Source organism: Carcharhinus amblyrhynchos, unplaced genomic scaffold (genome assembly GCF_965287045.1).
Source record: "Carcharhinus amblyrhynchos unplaced genomic scaffold, sCarAmb.v2.hapA scaffold_37, whole genome shotgun sequence".
Taxonomy (NCBI): domain Eukaryota; kingdom Metazoa; phylum Chordata; class Chondrichthyes; order Carcharhiniformes; family Carcharhinidae; genus Carcharhinus; species Carcharhinus amblyrhynchos.
The window spans coordinates 9,379,062-9,401,519 of NW_027649778.1; the positions used below are offsets into that span (position 1 = coordinate 9,379,062).

The window sequence follows — 22,458 nt, forward strand, 5'->3', positions numbered from 1 at the left end:
ACCTCTTCGTTTTATAAGACTTCCTTATAATTATTCAAAGACTCTGCCTTGTAGGATCCTGCAGAAGGAGGCCATTTGGCCCATTGAGTCTGCACTGACCACTATCCCACCCAGGCCCTATTCCCATAACGCCACATATTTACCCTGCTAATTCCCCTGACGCTATGGTCAATTTAGCATGGCCAATCAACCTAACCCGCACGTGTGGGGGGAAACCGGAGCACCCGGAGGAAACCCACACAGACATGGGGAGAATGTGCAGACTCCACACAGACAGTGACCCAAGGCTGGGAATCGAATCCAGGTCCCTGGCGCTGTGAGGCAGCAGTGCTGATCACTGTGCTGCCGTGCCATTGCCTTTTGAGAGAGTTCCAAACTCACAACTCTCTGAGATCAAAAAACCTCTGTCTTAAAAGGGCAGCCCCTTATTTTTAAACAGTGACCCCTAGCCGTAGGCTCTGCCATGAGAGGACAGCATGGTGGCGCAGTGGTTAGCACTGCGGGACCTGTTAGCCCCAGGGACCTGAGTTCGATTCCAGCCTTGGGTGACAATCTTGCATGGAGTTTGTATGTTCTCCCAGTGTCTGTGTGGGTTTTCTCCGGGTGCTCCAGTTTCCTCCCACACTCTAAAGGTGTGCAGTTAGAAGAATTGGCCATGTCAAATTGCCTCTTAGTGTCCAAAGATGTGCAGGTTAGGTGGATTGACCATGCTAAATTGCCCCTTACTGTCCAAAGATGTACAGGTTAGGTGGATTGACCATGTTAACTTGTTCCTTGGTATCCAATGATTTGCAGGTTAGGTGGATTGGCCGTGCTAAATGTGTGGCATTATGGGGAAAGGTCGGAGGGGAAGGATGCTCTTTTGGGGAGTCACTACAGACTCAATGGGCCGAGTGGCCTCCTTCTGCACTGCAGGGATTCTACGATTCTACCCACTGACTCATAGGTGACAATATCTCTCCTCTCCTGAAGATGATGCCTCATCCTGAATGTTTTATTTGCTCACTCAGGGGAGATGGGTCTCACTGGCTGGGCCAATATCTGTTGCCCATCCCTAATTGTCCCCTTGAACCGAGGGTCTCGCTCGGCCATTTCAGAGGGCGGTTAAAAGTCAACCACATTACCGTGGGTCTGGAGTCACGTGTAGGCCAGACCGGGTAAGGGTGGCAGATTTCCTTCCCTAAAGGGGCATTAGTGAACCCGATGGGTCTTTCTGACAATCGGTGATGGTCACTAGCTATTTAATTCCAGATTTTATTCATTGAATTTAAATTCCACCAGCTTCTGCGGGATTTTAAATTCCCTTTGAAATCAAGGTTTTAGCCTTCAAGCGAACACATATAAACACCAAAATACATGGGGAGATCATGAAGAGGGAACTTGCTGACATATCTCACCCTTAAATGTGTAATTAAAATACAATTTCCCTGAATGTTAAGAACAGTGACAAAGAACAAAGAACAGCACTGTATAGGAACAGGCCCTTCGGCCCACCAAGCCTGTGCTGACACACGATGCCTTTCTAAAGACCTTTTCCTCTATGTGGTCCGTATCCCTCTATTCCCTGTCTAGTCATAGATCTGTCAAGATGCCTCTTAAATGTTGCTATTGTATCTACTTCCACCATCTCCTCTGGCGACATGTTTCAGGCACTTACCATAACACCATAAGACAGGAGTAAAATTAGGCCACTCGGCCCATCGAGTCTGCTCCGCCATTCAATCATAGCTGATATTTTTCTCATCCCCATTCTCCTGCCTTTTCCCCATCACCCCTGACCCCCTTATTAATCAAGAACCCAGCTATCTCTGTCTTAAAGACACTCAATGACCCGGCCTCCTCTGTGGCAAAGAGTTCCACAGATTCCCCACTCTCTGGCTGAAGAAATTCCTCCTCATCTCTGTTTTAAAGGATCGTCCCTTTAGCCTGAGGTTGTGCCCTCTGGTTCTAGTTTTTCCTACTAGTGGAAACATCCTCTCCACGTCCACTCTATCCAGGCTGCGCAGTATCCTGTAAGTTTCAATAAGATCCCCCCCTCATCCTTCTGAACTCCAATGAGTACAGACCCAGAGTCCTCAACCATTCCTCATACATCAAGCTCTTCATTCCAGGGATCATTCTTGTGAACCTGCTCTGGACCCTTTCCAAGGCTGGCACATCCATCCTTCGATTATGGGATCCAAAACTGCTCACGATACTCCAAATGGGGTCTGACCAGAGCCTTATACAGCCTCAGAAGTACATCCCTTCTCTTGTATTCTAGCCCTCTTGATATGAATGCTAACATTGCATTTGCCTTCCTAACTGCCAACTGAACCTGCAAGTTTCACTTCAGAGAATCTTGAACAATAACTCCCAAGTCCCTTTGTGTTTCCAATTTCCTAAGCATTTTCCCATTTAGAAAGTAGTTTCTGTCTCCATTCCTCATTCTGAAGGGCATAACCTCACACTTTTCCACATCTCCCACTTCTTTGCCCGCTCTCCTAACCTGTCCAAGTCCCTCTGCAGGACTCCCTGTTTCCTCTGTGGAAAAAAAAGTGCTTCTCAAATCTCCTTTAAACCTCCCTCCTTTTACCTTAAACCGATATCCCCTAGTAATTGACATTTCCAACCTGGGAAAGCCTTATAAAAGTCAGAAGCGAAACTCACTACCCAGTATCTGTGTCCTGATACCGATACGAACAAGGGCAGGGGTAGGCCATTCAGCCCCTCGAGACTGTTCTGACACTTCAAGCAATCGTGGCTGATCTGATGGCGACCTCACTTTGACTTGATTTCCAGTCAGGGGTAAGGAAAAAAGAGGATAGGGCCTGGCTGGGATTGTGGTCGGGACGAAACTCGATGGGCCGACTGGCCTCCTTCTGCACTGTAGGGGATTCTCTGAAAGAGACAGTCACGGAGCTGGGTTCAAACACGTTCCCGGGCACCCTTGACCTACGTTGTAAAAATGTACACCGGAAAATTCCGGCCTCATCCGCGGCTGGGATTCTCCAGTGCCGCTGCCGTGAACTCCATTCGGGACAGGAAGGAACAAGATCGGAGGATTGCGTTTTAATCCCACAGCACGTTCTCAATGTGGTGCGTGGCCAGAGTTTGAGGATAAGGGATAAACCTTTTAGGACTGAGGTGAGGAGAAATTTCTTCACCCAGAGGGTGGAGAATGTGTGGAATTCACTCCCAAAGAAAGTAGCTGAGGCCAAAACATTGTGTGATTTCAAGAAGGAATTAGATATCACTCTTGGGGGCTAAAGGGATTGAGGGATATGGGGATTGCGGGGGGGGGGAGATCAGGATATTGAATTTGATGATCAACCATGACCAAATGGGTGACGGAACAGGCTCAAAGGGCCAAATGGCCTATTCATGAAGAATGGTAAAATCCCTAGAGTGCAGAAGGAGGCCTTTTTTCAGTATTCATTTGTGGGACATGAGCGCCGCTGGCTGGACCTGTATTTATTGCCCATCCCTAGTTGCCCTTGGAGGGCAGTTGAGAGTCAACCACATTGCTGTGGAGTCACATGTAGACCAGACGGGGTAAGGATGGCAGATTTCCTTCCTTAAAGGACATTAGCGAACCAGGTGGTTTTTTCCAACAATCGACAATGGGCCATCAGTAGGTTCTTAATTCCAGATTTTTTTAAATTGAATTCAAATTACACCATCTGCCCTGGTGGGATTCGAACCCAAGTCCTCAGAACTTCATTAATTTCTGGATTAATAGTCCAGCAATAATACCATGAGGTCATTGCCTCCCATTTGGCTCACTGAGTCTGTACCAAGCACAATCCCACCCAGGCTCTATGCTCGTATCCCACATATTTACCCAGCTAAACCCCAGACACAGTGAGAAGTCTCACAACACCAGGTTAAAGTCCAAAGGTTTATTTGATAGCAAATTCCACTAGCTTTCAACCTCTGACCCTTCTTCAGGTGAGTGGAGAGTTCTGAACAAAGGATCAGAGGCCCAAAAGCTAGTGGCGTTTGCTACCAAATAAACCTGTTGGGCTTCAACCTGGTGTTGCGAGACTTCTTACTGCGTTTACCCCAGTCCAACGCCGGCATCTCCACATCATAATCCCCCAGACACTCCACAGCAATTTAGCATGGCCAATCAACCTAACCATCACTTCTTTCAGACTGTGGGTGGAAACCGGGAGCAGACCCACGCAGACACGGGGAGAACGTGCAGACTCCACACAGACAGTGACCCGTGGCTGGAATTGAACCCTGGGTCCCTGGCGCTGCGAGGCAGCAGTGCTAACCCACTGTGCCACCATGCCGCCCTCTTTTTCCGATGTTACGTTCCTACGTGCCAGAGATGTTTGAAATGTTCAACCCAGCCGTACAAACCTGTGGAGAAACATGCCTTGAAACTAGTAAATACATTTGTGACACACTCCTCCACCAGGCCACAGATATCACAGCTCAATCGCAGCCAAGTTCCTTTTGCCATGGTTACAGGGACTCACTTTTGATCCCACTTTGGAGTTAGTTGTAGCGTTACTGAAGGAGCGATAAGCTGGAAGCCACAATGAAATAGTATTAATTGTGAAGATTCTCTCAGCCTTACCAAGGCTGAGAGACAGCGCAGGACTGACTATACAGAATCCTGCAGCCTCCTTTAACATACTTCTAACTACCATCTCTTTTCATTCACTCCGTCCCTCCTTCCTCTTTCCATCTAATTATTTCTGTTTCTCTCTCTCTTCCCTTCTTTTCCTCTCGTCCCATCTCGATAGGGGAGCTGATGGCCCAGTGGTATTATCTAGACTTTTAATCCAGAAACTCAGCTACTGTCCTGGGGGACCCGAGTTCGAATCCTGCCACGGCAGGTAGTTGAGTTATTTACTCATTTATCAGTGTCGCAAGTAGACTTACATCGACACTGCAATGAAGTTACTGTGAAAATCCCCGAGTCGCCACACTCCGGCGCCTGTTCGGGTACGAATTTAGCATAGCCAATGCAACTAACCTTTCAGACTGTGGGAGGGACCTGGAGGAAACCCATGCACGGACAGGGAGAATGTGCAAACTCCACACAGACATAGAATCCCTACAGTATGGAAGGAGGCCATTCGGTCCATTGAACAACCCCACCCTATCCTGTAACCCCACATATTTACCCTGCCAAACCCTGTGAAACTAGGGTAAATTTAGTACGGCCAAATAACCCAACCCGCACACCTTTGGAGGAAACCGGAGCACATGGAGGAAACCCACGCAGACACGGGGAGGACATGCAGACTCCACACAGGCAGTGACCCAAGCCGGGAATTGAACCTGGGTCCCTGGCGCTGTGAGGCAGCAGTGCTAACCCACTGTGCCACCGTGTAATTTGAATTCAATAAAAATCTCTGGAATTAAGAATCTACTGATGACCATGAATCCATTGTTGGAAAAACCCATCCAGTTCACTATTGTCCTTTAGGGAGGGAAATCTGCCGTCCTTACCCGGTCTGGCCTACATGTGACTCCACAGCAATGGGGTTGACTCTCAACTGCCCTCCAAGGGCAACTTGGGATGGGCAATAAATACTGGCCCAATCTGCGACACCATGTCCCACAAATCAATTCAAAAAAATCTATCCCCTTTTCTCTCTCGCCATCTCATCCACTCCTCTCTCAGTTTTCCCTCTCCATTCTCATTCTCACCATCTTCTCTTGGTTCCTCTGTCCATTCTTTAACTCCTCTTTCTTCCCTTTTTATTTTTAGTTTCCATTTTTTTTTACCCTTTCTCTCTTTCTTTGCCACCTTCCTTCCCTTCTTTAATTTTCCCACCACTGACCTTTCACACTCTCTGCCTGCCCACTTCCCATATTTCTCTCTCCAACACCACCCCCCCCACACTCATTGGTTCTGTCCCTCTTTCTCCATCTCCCTCTCTTTCCCATTCTGTCTCTCTCTTTTCCTTTTTGCGTCCTATTATTTTCACCCTGTTTCTAGCCCCTCCTTTCATGCTCTCTCTTTTGTATTAACAAAGAACAAAGAACAACACAGCCTGGGAAACAGGCCCTTCGGCCCAACGAGCCCACGCCGCCATCTTAACATTATGAGTGCCCTCCTCTACCCATGACCTTTGTCTACACCTATTGGGGAAGATTGAGGGAAGACTAATTTAGGGACAATTTGTTACACCAATCAGCCTAAGAGCACATCTTTGGGGTGTGGGAGAAAACCGGAGCACCTGGAGAAAACCCACGCAAGCACGGGGAGAATGCGCAAACTCCCACAGACACCGACCCAAATCCATGTGTCTGCACAGCAAACAGTGATAGTCACTGAGCTGTGGTGTTGCTCTGTCCTTCGCAGTGGCCAAGGGTGGTTCAGTTGGTCACAACCTGCCCCCTCCCTGAGATCGTGGGTTCAAATTCCACCCTGGAGATATGTGCGCGGCACACATCCAGGCTGGCGAGCCCAGTGCAGTAGGGAGGGAGTGCTGCTCTGTAGGCGGTGCTCCCACTGCATCACCAGCCTCCCCTTGTGGGAACTTGCTGTGTCAAACTGACTGCCCCGTTGTAACACTTCAAAAGGTATTTCATTGGCTGTAAAGCACACTGGGACATCCTGAGGTCATGAAAGGTGCTATAGAAATGCAAGTCTTTCTTTTTTCTCCTTTCTCTTTCTCTCTTGCATTCTTTGACCATTTCTCCACTTCTCTGCCTCTCTTTCTCTCTCTCTCTCCATCTCTAACACCTCTCATTCTCCCCCCATTTCTTTCTGACTTTTATTCTTTGTGATCCCCTCTATCCCCATTTATCACACTCTTATTTCAATACAGCGCCCACTTCTCTTTCTCCGTCTGACCCCTTACCCCTTCTCTTTCTCCGTCTGACCCCTTACCCCTTCTCTTTCTCCGTCTGACCCCTTACCCCTTCTCTTTCTTCCTTTACGGTCACCGTTTTTCAAATTCCGACTCTTTCTCCCTTCGTCTCCCCCTTTTAGCCCAGTCCATCACGCTACCCAGCCTCCCACTCGTTGACTCCGTCTACACGTCCCGCTGCCTCGGAAAAGCAGCCAGCATAACCAAGGATCCCACGCACCCCGGACATTCTCTCTTCCACCTTCTTCCATCAGGAATAAGATATAAAAGTCTGAGGTCACATACCAACCGACCCAAGAACAGCTTCTTCCCTGCTGCCATCAGACTTTGAATGGACCTACCTCGCATTAAGTTGATCTTTCTCTACACCCTTGCTATGACTGTAACACTACATTCTGCACTCTGTTCTTTCCTTCTCTATATACTGTATGCGTTGTCTGTATAACGCGCAAGGAACAATAATTTTCACTGTACATTAATACATGTGACAATATTAAAACAAATCAAATCACTCACTCTGTTTCTCTAGGGGGCACAGCCTGAAGATAAAGGGGGGGTGGTTTAGAACAGAGTTGAGGAACAACTTCTTCACTCAAAGGGTGGTGAATCTCTGGAATTCTCTGCCCGTTGAAGTGGTGGAGGCTACCTCGCTAAATATTTTTAAGACGCGGGTTGATGGGTTTCTGATAAGAGAGGGGATTAAGGGTTATGGGGAGAGGGCGGGAATGTGGAACTGAGCCACGACAGATCAGCCATGATCTTATTGAATGGCGGGGCAGGCTCGAAGGGCCAGATGACCTACTCCTGCTCCTATTTCTTATGTTCTTATGTTCACTGGTATCTAAGTTTATATATTCATGTCACAAGTAGGCTTACATTAACACTGCAATGAAGTCACTGTGAAAATCCCCTAGTCGCCACACTCTGGCGTCTGTTCGGGCACACCGAGGGAGAATTCAGCACAGCCGATGTACCCTAACCAGCACGTCTTTCGGACTGTGGGAGGAAACCAGAGCTCCCAGAGGAAACCCAAGCAGACACGGGGAGAACGTGCATCCTCCACACAGACAGTGAACCAAGCCAGGAATCGAACCCGGGTCCCTGGCGCTGTGAGTCAGCAGTGCTAACCACCGTGCTACCCATGTGAGATAATGATAGAAGAATAGTGTGAGAAAGAAAGAAGAGAAAGAGAGAGAGAGACACACAGAGACGGGGTGGGGATAGAGAGGTACAGAGAGAGTGAGCATTAGTCAGTCAGCAATTTAAATAATCAGGATGAAGGAATGGGAAAAGAATACACCCTTTAGTCCTTCCCTCCTGTTGCTCCCTTCCCAGCTCTCTCACTCACTTTCATAGAATCCCTGCAGTGCAGAAGGAGACCATTCAGCCCATCGAGTCTGCACCAACCACAATCCCACCCGGGCCCTATTCCCTTAACTCCACGTATCTACCCTGCTAATCCCCTGACACTAGTGTCAATTTAACGTGGCCAACCTAACCCGCACACATTTGGACTGTGGGAGGAAACCGGAGTACCTAGAGGAAACCCACGCAGATATGGGGAGAATGTGCAGAGAGTGACCCAAGCCGGGAATCGAACCCGGGTCCCTGACGCTGTGAGGCAGCAGCGCTAACCATCTGAGCCCCTATGCTGCCATCCATTTCTCTATCTGTCCTTCGGGGTGGTGAATCAGATCCCAGGACACATGGCAACAGGTTTTGGGGCATTTTCTCAATTGACGACATGAGATGGAGGGTGGAATTTTCCTGTCCCGCCCGCCACAGGTATCATCGCGGGCAGGGGGTAGGGAGGGGGGCAGTGGGAGAATTCAAGGGTCTGTTGACTTTTGTCAGGATTTTCTGGTTTTGGGGTGAGCGCGGCAAGAAAATCACACCCGGTGTGTTATCTGGCTGTCTGTGGTGCATGAGGAGTGAGGGATGAGTGACCGGCTCAGGGAGTGACTTGGGAAGTGATTCAGGAGGGAGTGACTGAGGGAGTGACTCAGGGTGGGGAGGGGTTCCTTGGGGAGTGAGTTAGAGGGATGACACAGAGGGAGTGACTCGGGGTGAGTGACTCGGGGGGGGGGTGCAGGGGAGGAGGGACTTGGGGGAGAGTTACCCAGGGACTGACACAGAGGGAGAGTGACCGAGGTCTTGATTCAGGGGGAGCGTTACTCAGGGAGTGACTCAGAGGGAGTGAGTCAGGGGGATTGACTCAGGGGAGTGACTTGGGGGGGCAGTGACTTTGGGGGAGAGATACCTGGAGAGTGACTCAGAGGTGTGGGGGGTGTGGGGTGGTGGCGAGTGACTTGGGGGAGAGTTACCCGGGGAGTGACTCAGGAGAGTGACTCAGGGGGATTGACTCAGGAGAGTGACTCAGAGGTGTGATGGCGGGGGTGGTGGCGAGTGACTTGGGGGAGAGTTACCCGGGGAGTGACTCAGAGGGAGTGTCTCGGGGGGGACTGACTCAGGGGAGTGACTCGCAGGGGAGGAGTGATTTGGGGGAGAGTTACCCAGGGTGTGACTCAGGGGGAGGGTGACTTAGAGTGACTCAGGGAGAGGGGGATCCAGGGAGTGACTCAGGGAGTTACCCGGGGTGTGAATCAGGGGGAGGGTGACTTAGGGAGTGACTCAGGGGGAGAGTTACTCAGGGAATGACTAAGGGAGTTACTCGAGGAGGGGGGTGAGGATGACTCGGGGGGGGAGAGTTACTCAGGGAGTGACTAAGGGAGTTACTCGGGGAGGGGGGTGAGGATGACTCGGGGGGAGAGTTACTCAGGGAGTGACTAAGGGAGTTACTCGGGGAGGGGGGTGAGGATGACTCGGGGGGAGAGTTACTCAGGGAGTGACTAAGGGAGTTACTCGGGGAGGGGGGTGAGGATGACTCGGGGGGGAGAGTTACTCAGGGAGTGACTAAGGGAGTTACTCGGGTTGGGGGGGGGAATGACTCAGGGGGGAGAGTGACTCGGGGGAGAATTACCCGGGGAGTGACTCGGGTTCCTGTCTCTATTTGGTTATAAGGCTGGGGGTCCAGTAATAAAGCAGATGGATTGAAACAATTGATTGAGGAGATATTTGCTGTCCGTTGCTTCTCTTCCTGTCCCAGTCTCCCAGCCTGTCTCCGTGGATTGCTTCAGCAAACCTCATCCTTCCCATCTTTCTTTGTCTCCGTATCTGCTCTGTCCCTGCCAGTCTCAGTCTCACAGAACACCCTGTTGCAGTCTCATCGCTGTTGCCATTACTCATCTCCCATTCCATCATCCTGATTGTTTAAATTGCTGATTGACTAATACTGTCTCTCTCTGTATTTCTCTATCTCCATCCCGTCTCTGTCTGTGTCTCTCTCTCTCTGTCTGTCTTTCTTTCTCACACTATCCTTCTATCATTATCTCACACTCTCTGTCCCCGTCTGTCTCTCTCTCTCTCCTTATCCCACCTCCCGTCTCTCTCATCCCGTCTCTCTCTCTCTCACACTATCCCTCTCTCATTATCCTCTGCCCTGTCCCTGTGCCTTTCCCTTTCTGCCTGTGTAAATCCCACTCTCTCTGTCCTTCTCTTTATCCCACAGACTCTGTGCCTCCCTTTGTCTCACCGTGTGTTCCCTTGTCTGAAATCGCTCTCTCCTCCGGTCGCTTTCTTTCTTTGTCTCTCTCTCACTCCTTTTGTCTCTCCTTTGTGTCTCTCACTCTCTCTATCTCTTTCTCTCTTTGTCATTCTTTGTCTTCTCTCTCTCTCTCTTTATCTCCCTTTGTCTCGCTCTCCATCTCTGTGGCTCGGTCTCTGTCTATCTCTCTCTCTCTCTCTTTATCTCCTTTGTCTGTTTCTCTCCGTCTCTCCTCCCCACAACCTGCTGGCAACATTTCCGCAAGTTATTTCGAGACGACGTGAACTCAGTGCTGTTCAGTATACCCTTTTCTTTGGAGAGGACAGAGTTCCACACGCTCTCCATCCCTGGACACTCGGACCTGACTTCCATCTCGGGAGAGGCTGAAGGCTCGGTGTCCTGTGTCGCACAGCTGCTGAGACGGACTGATCCCTGCCGATGCTCGGGAGGGACGCAGCCAGCGCTGTAAATGCTGCAGTATCCTCCACAGCCAATCGCGTCCCAGACAGAACATTACCTAGCAACACCCTTCTTCCAGCAGCATAACCCTTTGAGTGCTGGAACCCTTACAGATTGAGCGCTGGGATCATACACAGGAACATCAGAACATAAGAAATAGGAGCAGGAGTCGGCCATCTAGCCCTTCGAGCCTGCCCCGCCATTCAGTAAGATCGTGGCTGATCTGAAGTGGATCAGTCCCACTTTCCCGCTGCTCCCCATAACCCTTAATTCCCTTATCTATCAGAAATCTATCTACCCGTGACTTAAACATATTCAATAAGGTAGCCTCCACCACTTCAACGGGCAGAGAATTCCAGAGACTCACCACCCTCTGAGTGAAGAGTTTCCTCCTCAATTCCGATCTAAACTGCGCCCCCCCTTATTTTGAGGCTGTGCCCTCTAGTCCTGCTGTCCTTTCTAAGAAGGAGGAGGCCATTCAGCCGCCACACTGGCTCTTGTGTCCAATTATCCAATCTATCCCATTCCCCTACTTGCTCCCCACATCTCCCACCAAATATTTAACCAGTTCTCTAGGCTGGAAGAAACTACAAAGGGGTTGTGAATGTAGCCCAGTCCATCACGCAAGCCAGCCTCCCATTCACTGACACTCTCCGCACTTCCCGCTACATCGGAAAAGCAGCCAGCATAATCCCCTCTTCCACCTTCTTCCGTCGGGAAGAAGATACAAAAGTCTGAGGTCACGTACCAACCGATTCAAGGACAGCTTCTTCCCTGCTACCGTCAGACTTTTGAATGATCAAAGTGGACAATAGGATGGGAATAGAGGGATATGGTCCCCAGAAGGGTAGGGGGTTTTAGTTCAGCCGGGTAGCATGGTCAGTGTAGGTTTGGAGGGCCGAAGGGCCTGTTCCTGTGCTGTAATTCTCTTTGTTCTTTATTCTTTGGTCCCACCTGACAGAATTATAAAATCTTAACAGTGCAGAAAGGGGCCATTCAGCCCATCAAGCCCGCATCGACGACAATCTCACCCGGGCCTTATCCCTGTAACCCCACATATTTACCCTGCTAATTCCCCTAACCGCGGAACACTAAGGGGGCAAGTGTTCCACCGAACCTGCACATCTTTGGACTGTGGGAGGAAACCGGAACAGCCGGAGGAAACCTACGTAGACACAGTGAGAACGTGCAAACTCCACACAGTCAGTGACCCGAGACTGGGATTGAACCCGGGTCCCTGGAGCTGTGAGGGGGCAGCAGTGTGCAATAGACCTCTGCTTCCAATGCGGCCTACTCCACATCAGGGAGACCAAACGCAGTCTCGGTGACCACTTTGCTGAAAACCTTCGGTCTGTCTGCCAGCAGGACCCAGTCCTCCCAGTCGCTTGCCACATCAACACACACCACCCTGCTCTCCGGCCCACCTGTCCACCCTTGGCCTGCTGCAATGTTCCAGTGAAGCCCAACGCAAACTGGAGGAACAGCACCTCATCTTCCGATTGGGCACTCTACAGCCTTCCGGACTGAACACTTGAGTTGAACAACTTCAGAGCGTGGACTCGCTCCTCCACCTTTACCCCATTCCCATTTCTCCTCTTCAATTCGTTCATGCATTTTTATCATCCTTCTTTCCCACTTCTCCATTCTGGCTCTCCTACTTTCACCCTCATTCCCTACACCACCCCCCCACCGCTCCTTTAGGGCTACTCCCTTCACCGTCTGTACCCCTGTACAACCATTCACACATTCTCATCACTAAATGGACATGTTTAGCATCTCTCTCAGCCTTATTCTTCCTCACTCACATCCCTTTGTCCTATTACAGCCCCGACACCTGGTTTTCTTCGCTCTCGGCTCTGAAACGTTGGCTCCGTTCTTACTCTACAGGTGATGTCAGATCTGCTGAGATTTTCCAGCTTTTTCTGTGTTGTTCCTGTCCTGGGAGTGTTTGATGGGGGACAGTGTAGAGGGAGCTTTATTCTGTATCTAACCCCGTGCTGTACCTGTCCTGGGAGTGTTTGATGGGGACAATGTAGAGGGAGCTTTACTCTGTATCTAACCCCGTGCTGTACCTGTCCTGGGAGTGTTTGATGGGGGACAGTGTAGAGGGAGCTTTACTCTGTATCTAACCCCGTGCTGTACCTGTCCTGGGAGTGTTTGATGGGGGGACAGTGTAGAGGGAGCTTTACTCTGTATCTAACCCCGTGCTGTACCTGTCCTGGGAGTGTTTGATGGGGGACAGTGTAGAGGGAGCTTTACTCTGTATCTAACCCCGTGCTGTACCTGTCCTGGGAGTGTTTGATGGGGGACAGTGTCGAGGGAGCTTTACTCTGTATCTAACCCCGTGCTGTCCCTGTCCTGGGAGTGCATTTACCTGTTTGGTCTACTGTCTCCAGGCCCTGCGATTTGGGATGATGTGTTGGTTCCAAGGCACTGGGTTGCTGTGGTGACTGCCAGTTGTCTGAAGTCGTCTCCTCCTCTGTCACCTCCTGAGTTTGGTAAGCATTTGATGCTGCAACCAGGGCGAGCGAGTGTTTGCAGCCGATGGTATGGTGTGCGTTAACGCAGCAGTCACATCCCCCTGGCAATGCGTCATCCGGTATGCCCAGTGCTCCTGCTGGCACCAGCCTGTCGAGCGATCCTGCCGTGGAGCCTGATGTGTCCACTGTGTCCGAGGCTATCTCACCTCCTGCAGCCTCCGTGGCTTCCACCTCAGCCAGCGTTCCCTCGGCTTCTGTAAGTGAGACACAGTGATTATTATGAGGTATTTTAGCCACTCTCTAACTGCAGCTTAACAGCTCCCAATTGGTAGTAAGGGTGTGGAATGGCCCTGCCTGCAGCAGTTGTGGACTCGCCAACTTTAAGGGCGTTCAAACGGTCAGTGGATAGGCATATGGATAACATTGGAATAGTTTAGGTTAGAGAGTCATTGGATTTGTTCCACTGGTCGGCGCAACATCGAGGGCCGAAGGGCCTGTACTGCGCTGGAATGTTCTATGTTCTATACAGTGAGGCAATATGGAGGGACTCAGGAATAGGAAGGGTGTTGTGACAATGTTGGGGGTTTACTATAGGCCTTGTAACAGCCAATGGGAGATTGATTAACAGATATGTTGGCAGATTTGGGCAAGCTGTAAAAATAACAGGGTTGTGGTGGTGGGAGATTTTAACTTCCCCAAATTGACTGGGACTCACTTAGGGCTAGGGGGCATGGATGGGGCAATGTTTGTAAGGAGCATCCAGGAGGGCTTCCTGAAACAGTATGTAGCTAGTCCAACTCGGGAAGGGGCCATACTGGACCTGGTATTGGGGAATAAGCCCAGCCAGGTGGTCAATATTTCATAGGGGAGCACTTCGGGAACAGTGACCACAATTCAGTAAGCTTTAAGGTACTGATGGATAAAGACAAGTGTATGAAGGTGCTACACTGGGGGAAGGCTAATTATAATATTAGACAGGAACTGAAGAATTTGGATTGGGGGCAGATGTTTGATGGCAAATCGACCTCTGGCATATGGGAGACTTTCAAGTGTAAGTTGATAGGGATTCAGGACTGGCACATTCTTGTAAGGATGAATGATAAGGATGGCAAGTTTTGCAAACCTTGGATAACTAGAGACATTCTGAGCCTAGTCAAAGAGAAAAAGAAAGCATTTGTCAAAGCTAGGAGGCTGGGAACACATGAAGCAAGAGTGGAATACAAGGAAAGCAGAAACAAACTTAAGCAGGATTAAGGAGGGCTAAAAGGAGTCATGGAAAAGCATTGGCCAGCAGCATTAAGAAACATCCCAAGGCTTTTTATGCATATGTAAAGAATAAGAGGTTAGCCAGGGAGAGGGTTGGTCCACTCAAGGAAGGGGAGAGAATCTATATGTGGAGCCAGAGGAAATGGGTGAGGTATTAAATGAGTATTTTGTGTCAGTATTCACCAAAGAGAAAGACTTGGTGGATGATGAACCTGGGAAAGGATGTGTAGATAGTCTGAGTCATATTGAGATCAAAAGGGAGGAGGTATTGGGGTTCTTGAGAAACATTGAGGTAGACAAGTCCCCAGGACCTGATGGGATATACTCCAGAATACTGAGAGAGGCAAGGGAGTAAATTGCTGAGGCCTTAAGAGAAATCTTTGTATCTTCACTGGCTATAGGGGAGGTCATGATGTGGCGATGCCAGCGTTGGACTGGGGTAAACACAGTAAGAAGTCTCACACCAGGTTAAAGTCCAACAGGTTTATTTGGTAGCAAACACCACTACCTTTCAGGGCTTTGCCCCTTCGTCAGGACTTTAACCTCATGTTGTGAGACTTCTTACTGTACAGAGGAAGTCCCAGAGGATTGGAGAATAGCCAATGTTGTTCCTTTGTTTTAGAAGGGTAGCAAGAATAATCCAGGTAATTACAGACCGGTGAGTATTACATCAGTGGTAGGGAAATTATTGGAGAGAATTCTTCGAGACAGGATTTACTCCCACTAGGAAATAAATGGACATATTAGTGAGAGGCAACATGGTTTTGTGAAGGGGAGATCGTGTCTCACTAACTTGATTGAGTTTTTCGAGGAAGCGATGAAGATGATTGATGAGGGTAGGTCAGTGGATGTTGTCTACATGGACTTCAGTAAGGCCTTTGACAAGATCGCTCATAGCAGACTGGTGCAGAAGGTGAAGTTGCATGGGATCAGAGGTGAGCTGGCAAAATGGATACAGAACTGGCTTGGTCAAAGAAGACAGAGGGTAGCAGTGGAAGGAAACGTAAGAACATAAGAACATAAGAACATAAGAAATAGGAGCAGGAGTAGGCCATCTAGCCCTTCGAGCCTGCCCCGCCATTCAATAAGATCATGGCTGATCTGTCGTGGCTCAGTTCCACATTCCCGCCCTCTCCCCATAACCCTTAATCCCCTCTCTTATCAAGAACCCATCAACCCGCTTCTTAAAAATATTTAGCGAGGCAGCCTCCACCACTTCAACGGGCAGAGAATTCCAGAGATTCACCACCCTTTGAGTGAAGAAGTTCCTCCTCAACTCTGTTCTAAACCGCCTCCCCTTTATCTTGAGGCTGTGCCCCCTAGTCCTACTGTCTTTTTTGAGCGGGAAGAGTCTCTCCACCTCTATCCTATCCATCCCATTCATCATCTTATACGTCTCAATGAGATCTCCCCTCATTCTTCTAAACTCTAACGAGTACAAGCCTAGTTTATTCAGCCTCTCCTCATAGCTCAATCCCCTCAACTCCGGTATCAGCCTAGTAAACCTCCTCTGCACTCCCTCCAGGGCCAAAATATCCTTGCGCAGGTGCGGCGCCCAAAACTGCACACAGTACTCCAGCTGCGGCCTCACCAATGCCCTGTACAGCTGCAGCAAGACCTCCCTACTTTTATATTCAATCCCCCTCGCTATGAAGGCCAGCATCCCATTAGCCTTCCTGACCACCTGCTGCACCTGCAAGCTGGGTTTTTGCGACTCATGCACAAGGACCCCGAGGTCCCTCTGCACCGTCGCCTGCTGCAGTTTTTCGCCACGTAAGTAATAGTCCTTCCTACCATTCTTCCTACCAACGAAAAATGTTTTCGAATGGAGGGCTGTGACAAGTGGCATTCCTCAGGGATCAGTGCTGGGACCTTTGCTATTTGTAATATATATAAATGATTTTGAGGAAAATATAACTGATTTGATTAGTAAATTTGCGGATGACACAAAGGTCGGTGGATTTGCGGATAGCGATGAGGACAGTCAGAGGATGCAGCAGGATATAGATCGGTTGGAGACTTGGGCAGAGAGATGGTAGATGGAGTTTAATCTGGACAAATGGGAGGTAATGCATTTTGGAAGGTCTAATACAGATAGGAAATATACAGTAAATGGCAGAACCCTTTAGAATATTGATAAGCAGAGGGATATGGATGTACAGGTACACAGGTCACTGAAAGTGGCAATGCAGATGGAGAAGATAGTCAAGAAGGCATACGGCATGCTTGCCAGAGCATTGAGTTTAAAAATTGTCAAGTCATGCTGCAGCTTTATAGAACCTTAGTGAGGCCACATTTGGAATATAATGTTCAATTCTGGTCGCCACACTACCAGAAGGGTGGGGAGGCTTTGGAGAGGGAGCAGAAAAGATTTACCAGGATGTTTCCTGGTATGGAGGGCATTAACTATGAGGAGAGGTTGGAGAAACTTGGTTGGGGAGGTGTGGCGACCTGATAGAAGCTTTCAGGATTATGAGGGCATTGGCAGAATGGATAGCCAGAAGCTTATTGACAGGGTGGAAGAGACAATTACTAGGGGGCACAGGTTTAAGGTGTGAGGGGCAATGTTTAAAGGCAGCTTTTTTACACAGAGGGTGGTGGGTGCCTGGAACCCATTACCGGGGGAGGCAGTGGAAGCAGATACAACAGTGACTTTTAAGGGGCATCTGGACAAATACATGAATAGGATGGGAATAGAGGGATATGGTCCCCCCGAAGGGTGGGGGGTTTTAGTTGAGTCGGGCAGCATGGTTTGGGGGGGGGGGGGGGGGGGGGGGGCAAAGGGCCTGTTCCTGTGCTGTAATTTTCTTTGTTGTTTGTAATGTGGGTTATTGCACAAGGGAGCGAGTGAGTAAGTGTCCACATGAATGATCGGGGTGCCAACTGGGATTAAATAGGGGGGGGGTTCCATCATGGGTTACCCCCTCCACCCTCCAGCCATTAGTCAGCCAACACATCCATCCTTGTGACGTACGGCCTTCCTACACCAATCGGAAAGCACAAAGATCCATTCCCCAATTGGATGATGGTGGACTATCAGCCAATCAGCCTTTTCCCCCATTTTCAATATTTTTATATCTGGAAAAGAGAAATGTTCAGAGAAAATGCTACAAAAAAAATCTATTTTTAATCTCCCTGGGATTTTCCTCCAGGCTCTCACACTGCAGTGTCTTGGGAGGTTGATCTTGGATATCCGGAGACTCCCTGCCAATCCTGGAGGACACTCGACCCTGAAGAGTGTCTGTACCCGAAAGGTCTCTGTCTCCCACAGTCTCGCTGACTCCCACAGTCTGTGCCAATTAGCTTGAGTGGGACTGACCGAGACTCTAGGAGTGAGTGAGAGTGGGAGTGAGGGGGACTGTGGGAGTGCGGGAGACCGTGTGAGTGAGTGAGACTGTGGGAGTGAGCGAAACTGGAGTGAGAGAGACCGTGGGAGTGAGTGAGACTGGGAGTGAGTGAGACTGGGAGTGAGTGAGACTGGGAGTGAGGGAGACTGTGGGAGTGAGTGAGACTGGGAGTGAGGGAGACTGGGAGTGAGTGAGACTGGGAGTGAGGGAGACTGTGGGAGTGAGTGAGACTGGGAGTGAGGGAGGCTGGGAGTGAGTGAGACTGGGAGTGAGTGAGACTGGGAGTGAGTGAGACTGGGAGTGAGGGAGACTGGGAGTGAGAAACTGTGGGAGTGAGCGAGACTGGGAGTGACTGAGACTGTGGGAATGAGTGAGACTGTGGGAGTGAGCGACACTGGAGTGAGGGAGACTGTGGGAGAGAGTGAGACTGTGAGAGTGAGCGAGAGTGGGAGTGAGTGAGACTGGGAGTGAGTGAACTGGGAGTGAGTGAGCTGTGAGTGAATGAGACTGGGAGTGAGCAGCATGGGTGAGAATGACAGGTTGACTGTGTGTAATTATGTTTCTCTGTGCTACACTTAGAGCTCACACTTCACAGTCACAGAGTGACATGAGAGAGTTACTGCAGTGAATGACCCCCATGCTGTACCTGTCCTGGGAGTGTTTGATGGGGGGACAGTGTAGAGGGAGCTTTGCTCTGTATCTAACCCCGTGCTGTACCTGTCCTGGGAGTGTTTGATGGGGGACAGTGTAGAAGGAGCTTTACTCTGTATCTAACCCCGTGCTGTACCTGTCCTGGGAGAGTCTGATGGGGACAGTGTAGAGGGAGCTTTATTCTGTATCTAACCCCGTGCTGTACCTGTCCTGGGAGTGTTTGATGGGGGACAGTGTAGAGGGAGCTTTACTCTGTATCTAACCCCGTGCTGTACCTGTCCTGGGAGTGTTTGATGGGGGGACAGTGTAGAGGGAGCTTTACTCTGTATCTAACCCTGTGCTGTACCTGTCCTAGGAGTGTTTGATGGGGGACAGTGTAGAGGGAGCTTTACTCTGTATCTAACCTCGTGCTGTCCCTGTCCTGGGAGTGTTTGATGGGGGGACAGTGTAGAGGGAGCTTTACTCTGTATCTAACCCTGTGCTGTACCTGTCCTGGGAGTGTTTGATGGGGGGACAGTGTAGAGGGAGCTTTACTCTGTATCTAACCCCGTGCTGTACCTGTCCTGGGAATGTTTGATGGGGGACAGTGTAGAGGGAGCTTTACTCTGTATCTAACCCCGTGCTGTACCTGTCCTGGGAGTGTTTGATGGGGGGACAATGTAGAGGGAGTTTTACTCTGTATCTAACCCCGTGCTGTACCCTCTGGTTGGCTGGCTTTGCCACACTCACGTGCCTTACCTGTGATGGGTGGGAGGGCGGAGTGTGAAGATGTCACCTCCCCTTCGGCCGTCAGCACCGTCCCAGCCTCAGCGCTCGGCCAGGGAACCTCCTCATGACCCGAGTCGCTCTGGTTCGAGGCCTCCCCTTCCTCAATCCCTCCTTCCTCGGTCTGGCCCTCCACCTCAGCACTTTGCACTTGGAGTATCCCACGTTCCTCCCAGTCTCCGGAACCTTCCCCGGAGAGTAACTCAAGCTCCAGGTTCCCCTTCAGCATTCCGGCTGCCTCAGGCTCCCTCTCAGCCTGGCTCAGTCTCAGTTTGGGTGCCTTGTGCTCCTGGATGTCTTGGTAAAGCAGCGTATTTTCCGAAGCCGTGACGGACTGCAATGGATCCCAGTCCGGCCTATCCCTGAGGTCCGATGTTACTCCTCTCTCCACTCGGTCACTCACGTCCGGCAGATTAATGTGAGAGTCCTCAGCCTTGTCCTCCTCCTCCGCTAAAAAAGTTTCGATTGTCTCGGTCCGGACAACCCCTCTTGGCGCCGGTGTCCTCCCCGGAGTTCTGGGGCCCGCATCGCCCTCCGTGGGCTTCTTTCCTTCGAGGTTATTGGTCCCCTCACCGAAAGCTCTCAGCTCCGGGGAGCTGCCGGAAGGGAAGACCCCCAGGAAACAGGAGGGCTGTCCCATGGGGGTTCCGCACGAGAGGGTGGACTCCAGTGACATCTGCCGGGGGGTCCCCCAGTACAGGGAGCTGTCTGTCAGCAAATCATCGTCGGAATGCTCTTGTGCAGTCTGGGGTTCCAAGAAATCTGTCTCATCGCTGACACCTGGACAGGGAAACAAGAAAACCACCCACCCCCCCACCACACACACACCGTCTCAGTGTTCAGCTGGTTGCAGAGCAAGAACAGGAACAGCAAACAGCCAGCAAGGCGAGCTGGCCACTCTGTAATCGACTGATAACCCCATTCACCCCTTCCCATAACCCCCCCCGTCCTACCCATACATCCCCTCCCCATATCCCCAGTTACTCCCACCCCAACCCCCTCCCCATATCCCCTAGTCCCAACCCCTCCCAATATCCCCCGTCCCATCCACTCCCTTTGTATCCCAATCCCACCCCCTCCCCATATCCCCAGTCACACCCACACCTCCCTCCCCATATCCCGCACTCCCACCAGTACGCCCCCTCCCCATATCCTCCAGTCACACTCACACCCCCCTCCCTATATCCCCCAGTCCCATCCACACACTCCCCTCCCCGTAGCCCCAGTCCCACTCACACACCCCTTCCCCATATCCCCCAGTCCCACCCCCTCACCATATCCCCTAGTCCCAGCCCCTTCCCCATATCCCCCAGTCCCATCCACACACTCCCCTCCCCATACCCCCAGTCCCACTCACACACCCCTTCCCCATATCCCCCAGTCCCATCCACACACTCCCCTCCCCATACCCCCAGTCCCACTTCGTCCCCATATCCCCCACTCCCACCAATACACACCCTCCCCATATCCCCCAGTTCAACCCACAGCCTCCTCCCCAAATCCCCCACTCCCACCAATGCACACCCTCCTCATATCCCCCAATCCCACCTACAATTCCCCCTCCCCATATCCACCAATCCCACCCACACAGCCATCCCCATATCCCCCAGTCCCACCAACAAACATCCTCCCATAACCCCCCAGTCCCACTCACACACCCCCTCCCCATATCTCCCAATTGCACCCACTCCCCATATCCCCCAGTCCCACCCTCTCGCCATATCCCCCCAGTCACACCCCCTCCCCATATCCCCCAGTTCCACCCCCTCGCCATATCCCCTAGTCCCCGCCCCTTCCCATATCCCCCAGTCCCACTCACACACTCCTTCCCCATATCCCCCAGTCCCTCACATACCCCTTCCCCACACACCCCTCCCCATATCCCCAGTCCCACCCCCTCTCCATATCCCCCAGTCCCATCAGGCACCCTTTCCCCATATCCCCCAGTCCCACCCATACACCCCCTCCCCATATCTCCCAGTCACACTCACACTCTCCTCCCCACATTCCTCAGTCCCACCCACATACCCTCTCCCCAGATCCGCCAGTCACACCCCCTCTCCATATCCCCCAGTGTAACCCTCACACCCCCTCCCCATATCCTCCAGTCCCACCCACACACCCCCTTCCTATATCCCCCAATCCCAACCACACATCCCCTCCCCATATCCCCCCAGTCACACCTCCTCCTCATATCCCCTCCCCGTATTCCCCCAGTCCCAGCCACACAACCCCTCCCCATATCCCCCAGTCCCACCCCATCCCTATATCCCCCAGTCCCACCCACATACCTCCTCCCATGTCCCCCAATCCCTCCCTCACACCCACTTCCCCCCCCACCTCTCCCCGCCACCCTAATCCTGAAGCCTGGTTACACACTGGAAAGAAATAAAAGCAGAATAGGTGGTGGGAGGGTGGGGGATTGGCAGGAGTAGGCGGGAGTATCAGAGAGGGAATGGTCCTTTGGGAAGGCTGGCAGGGGAGGGCAGGGAGCGATGTGTTTGGCAGTATTACCATGGTCCGTTGGCAGAAGAAGATCCGTTGAACACGAAAGTTGGCGGAGTGGGAAGGGAGGACAAGTTCTGGGACACAGGGCATTGGAAGGGTTAACGAGCACAGCTTACCTTCAGTTGAAGAGGGAGTGGAATCTGGAGTGGTGGAGACAGTCGAGGCAGATTCCTCTAACGGAGAAAGCAAAATAAAGTCACATCAAACAAGCAATTGTTCTCCCACTGCCATTCACAAATGTGCGGGTTAGGTTAAGACCATAAGAACTAAGAGCAGGAGTGGGCCATTTGGCCCCTCGAGCCTACTCTGCCATTCAATAAGACCGTGGCTGATCTTTTTATGGACTCAGCTCCACTTATCCGCCCGCTCACCATAACCCTTAACTCCCTTACTGTTCAAAAATCTATCTATCCTTGCCTTAAAAACATTCAATGAGGTAGCCTCAACTGGGCAGGGAATTCCACAGGTTCACAACCCTTTGTGTGAAGAAGTTCCTCCTCAACTCAGTCCTAAATCTGCTCCCCCTTATTTTGAGGCCATGCCCCCTCGTTCTAGTT

General features: G+C 51.0%; 1 protein-coding gene across 1 annotated transcript in view; it reads right to left on the reverse strand.

The window, feature by feature from the left end:
- LOC145362107 (reticulon-2-like) overlaps positions 1-22,458 on the reverse strand; it is a 56,569-nt gene that overhangs the window by 26,872 nt on the left and 7,239 nt on the right. The window contains exons 2-4 of the mRNA XM_080218146.1: positions 22,018-22,074; positions 19,367-20,173; positions 13,259-13,618 (exon numbers count right to left, since the gene is read on the reverse strand). Coding sequence (XP_080074272.1) covers positions 13,259-13,618; positions 19,367-20,173; positions 22,018-22,074 — 1,224 coding nt within the window. The remainder of the gene's footprint in view (positions 1-13,258; positions 13,619-19,366; positions 20,174-22,017; positions 22,075-22,458) is intronic.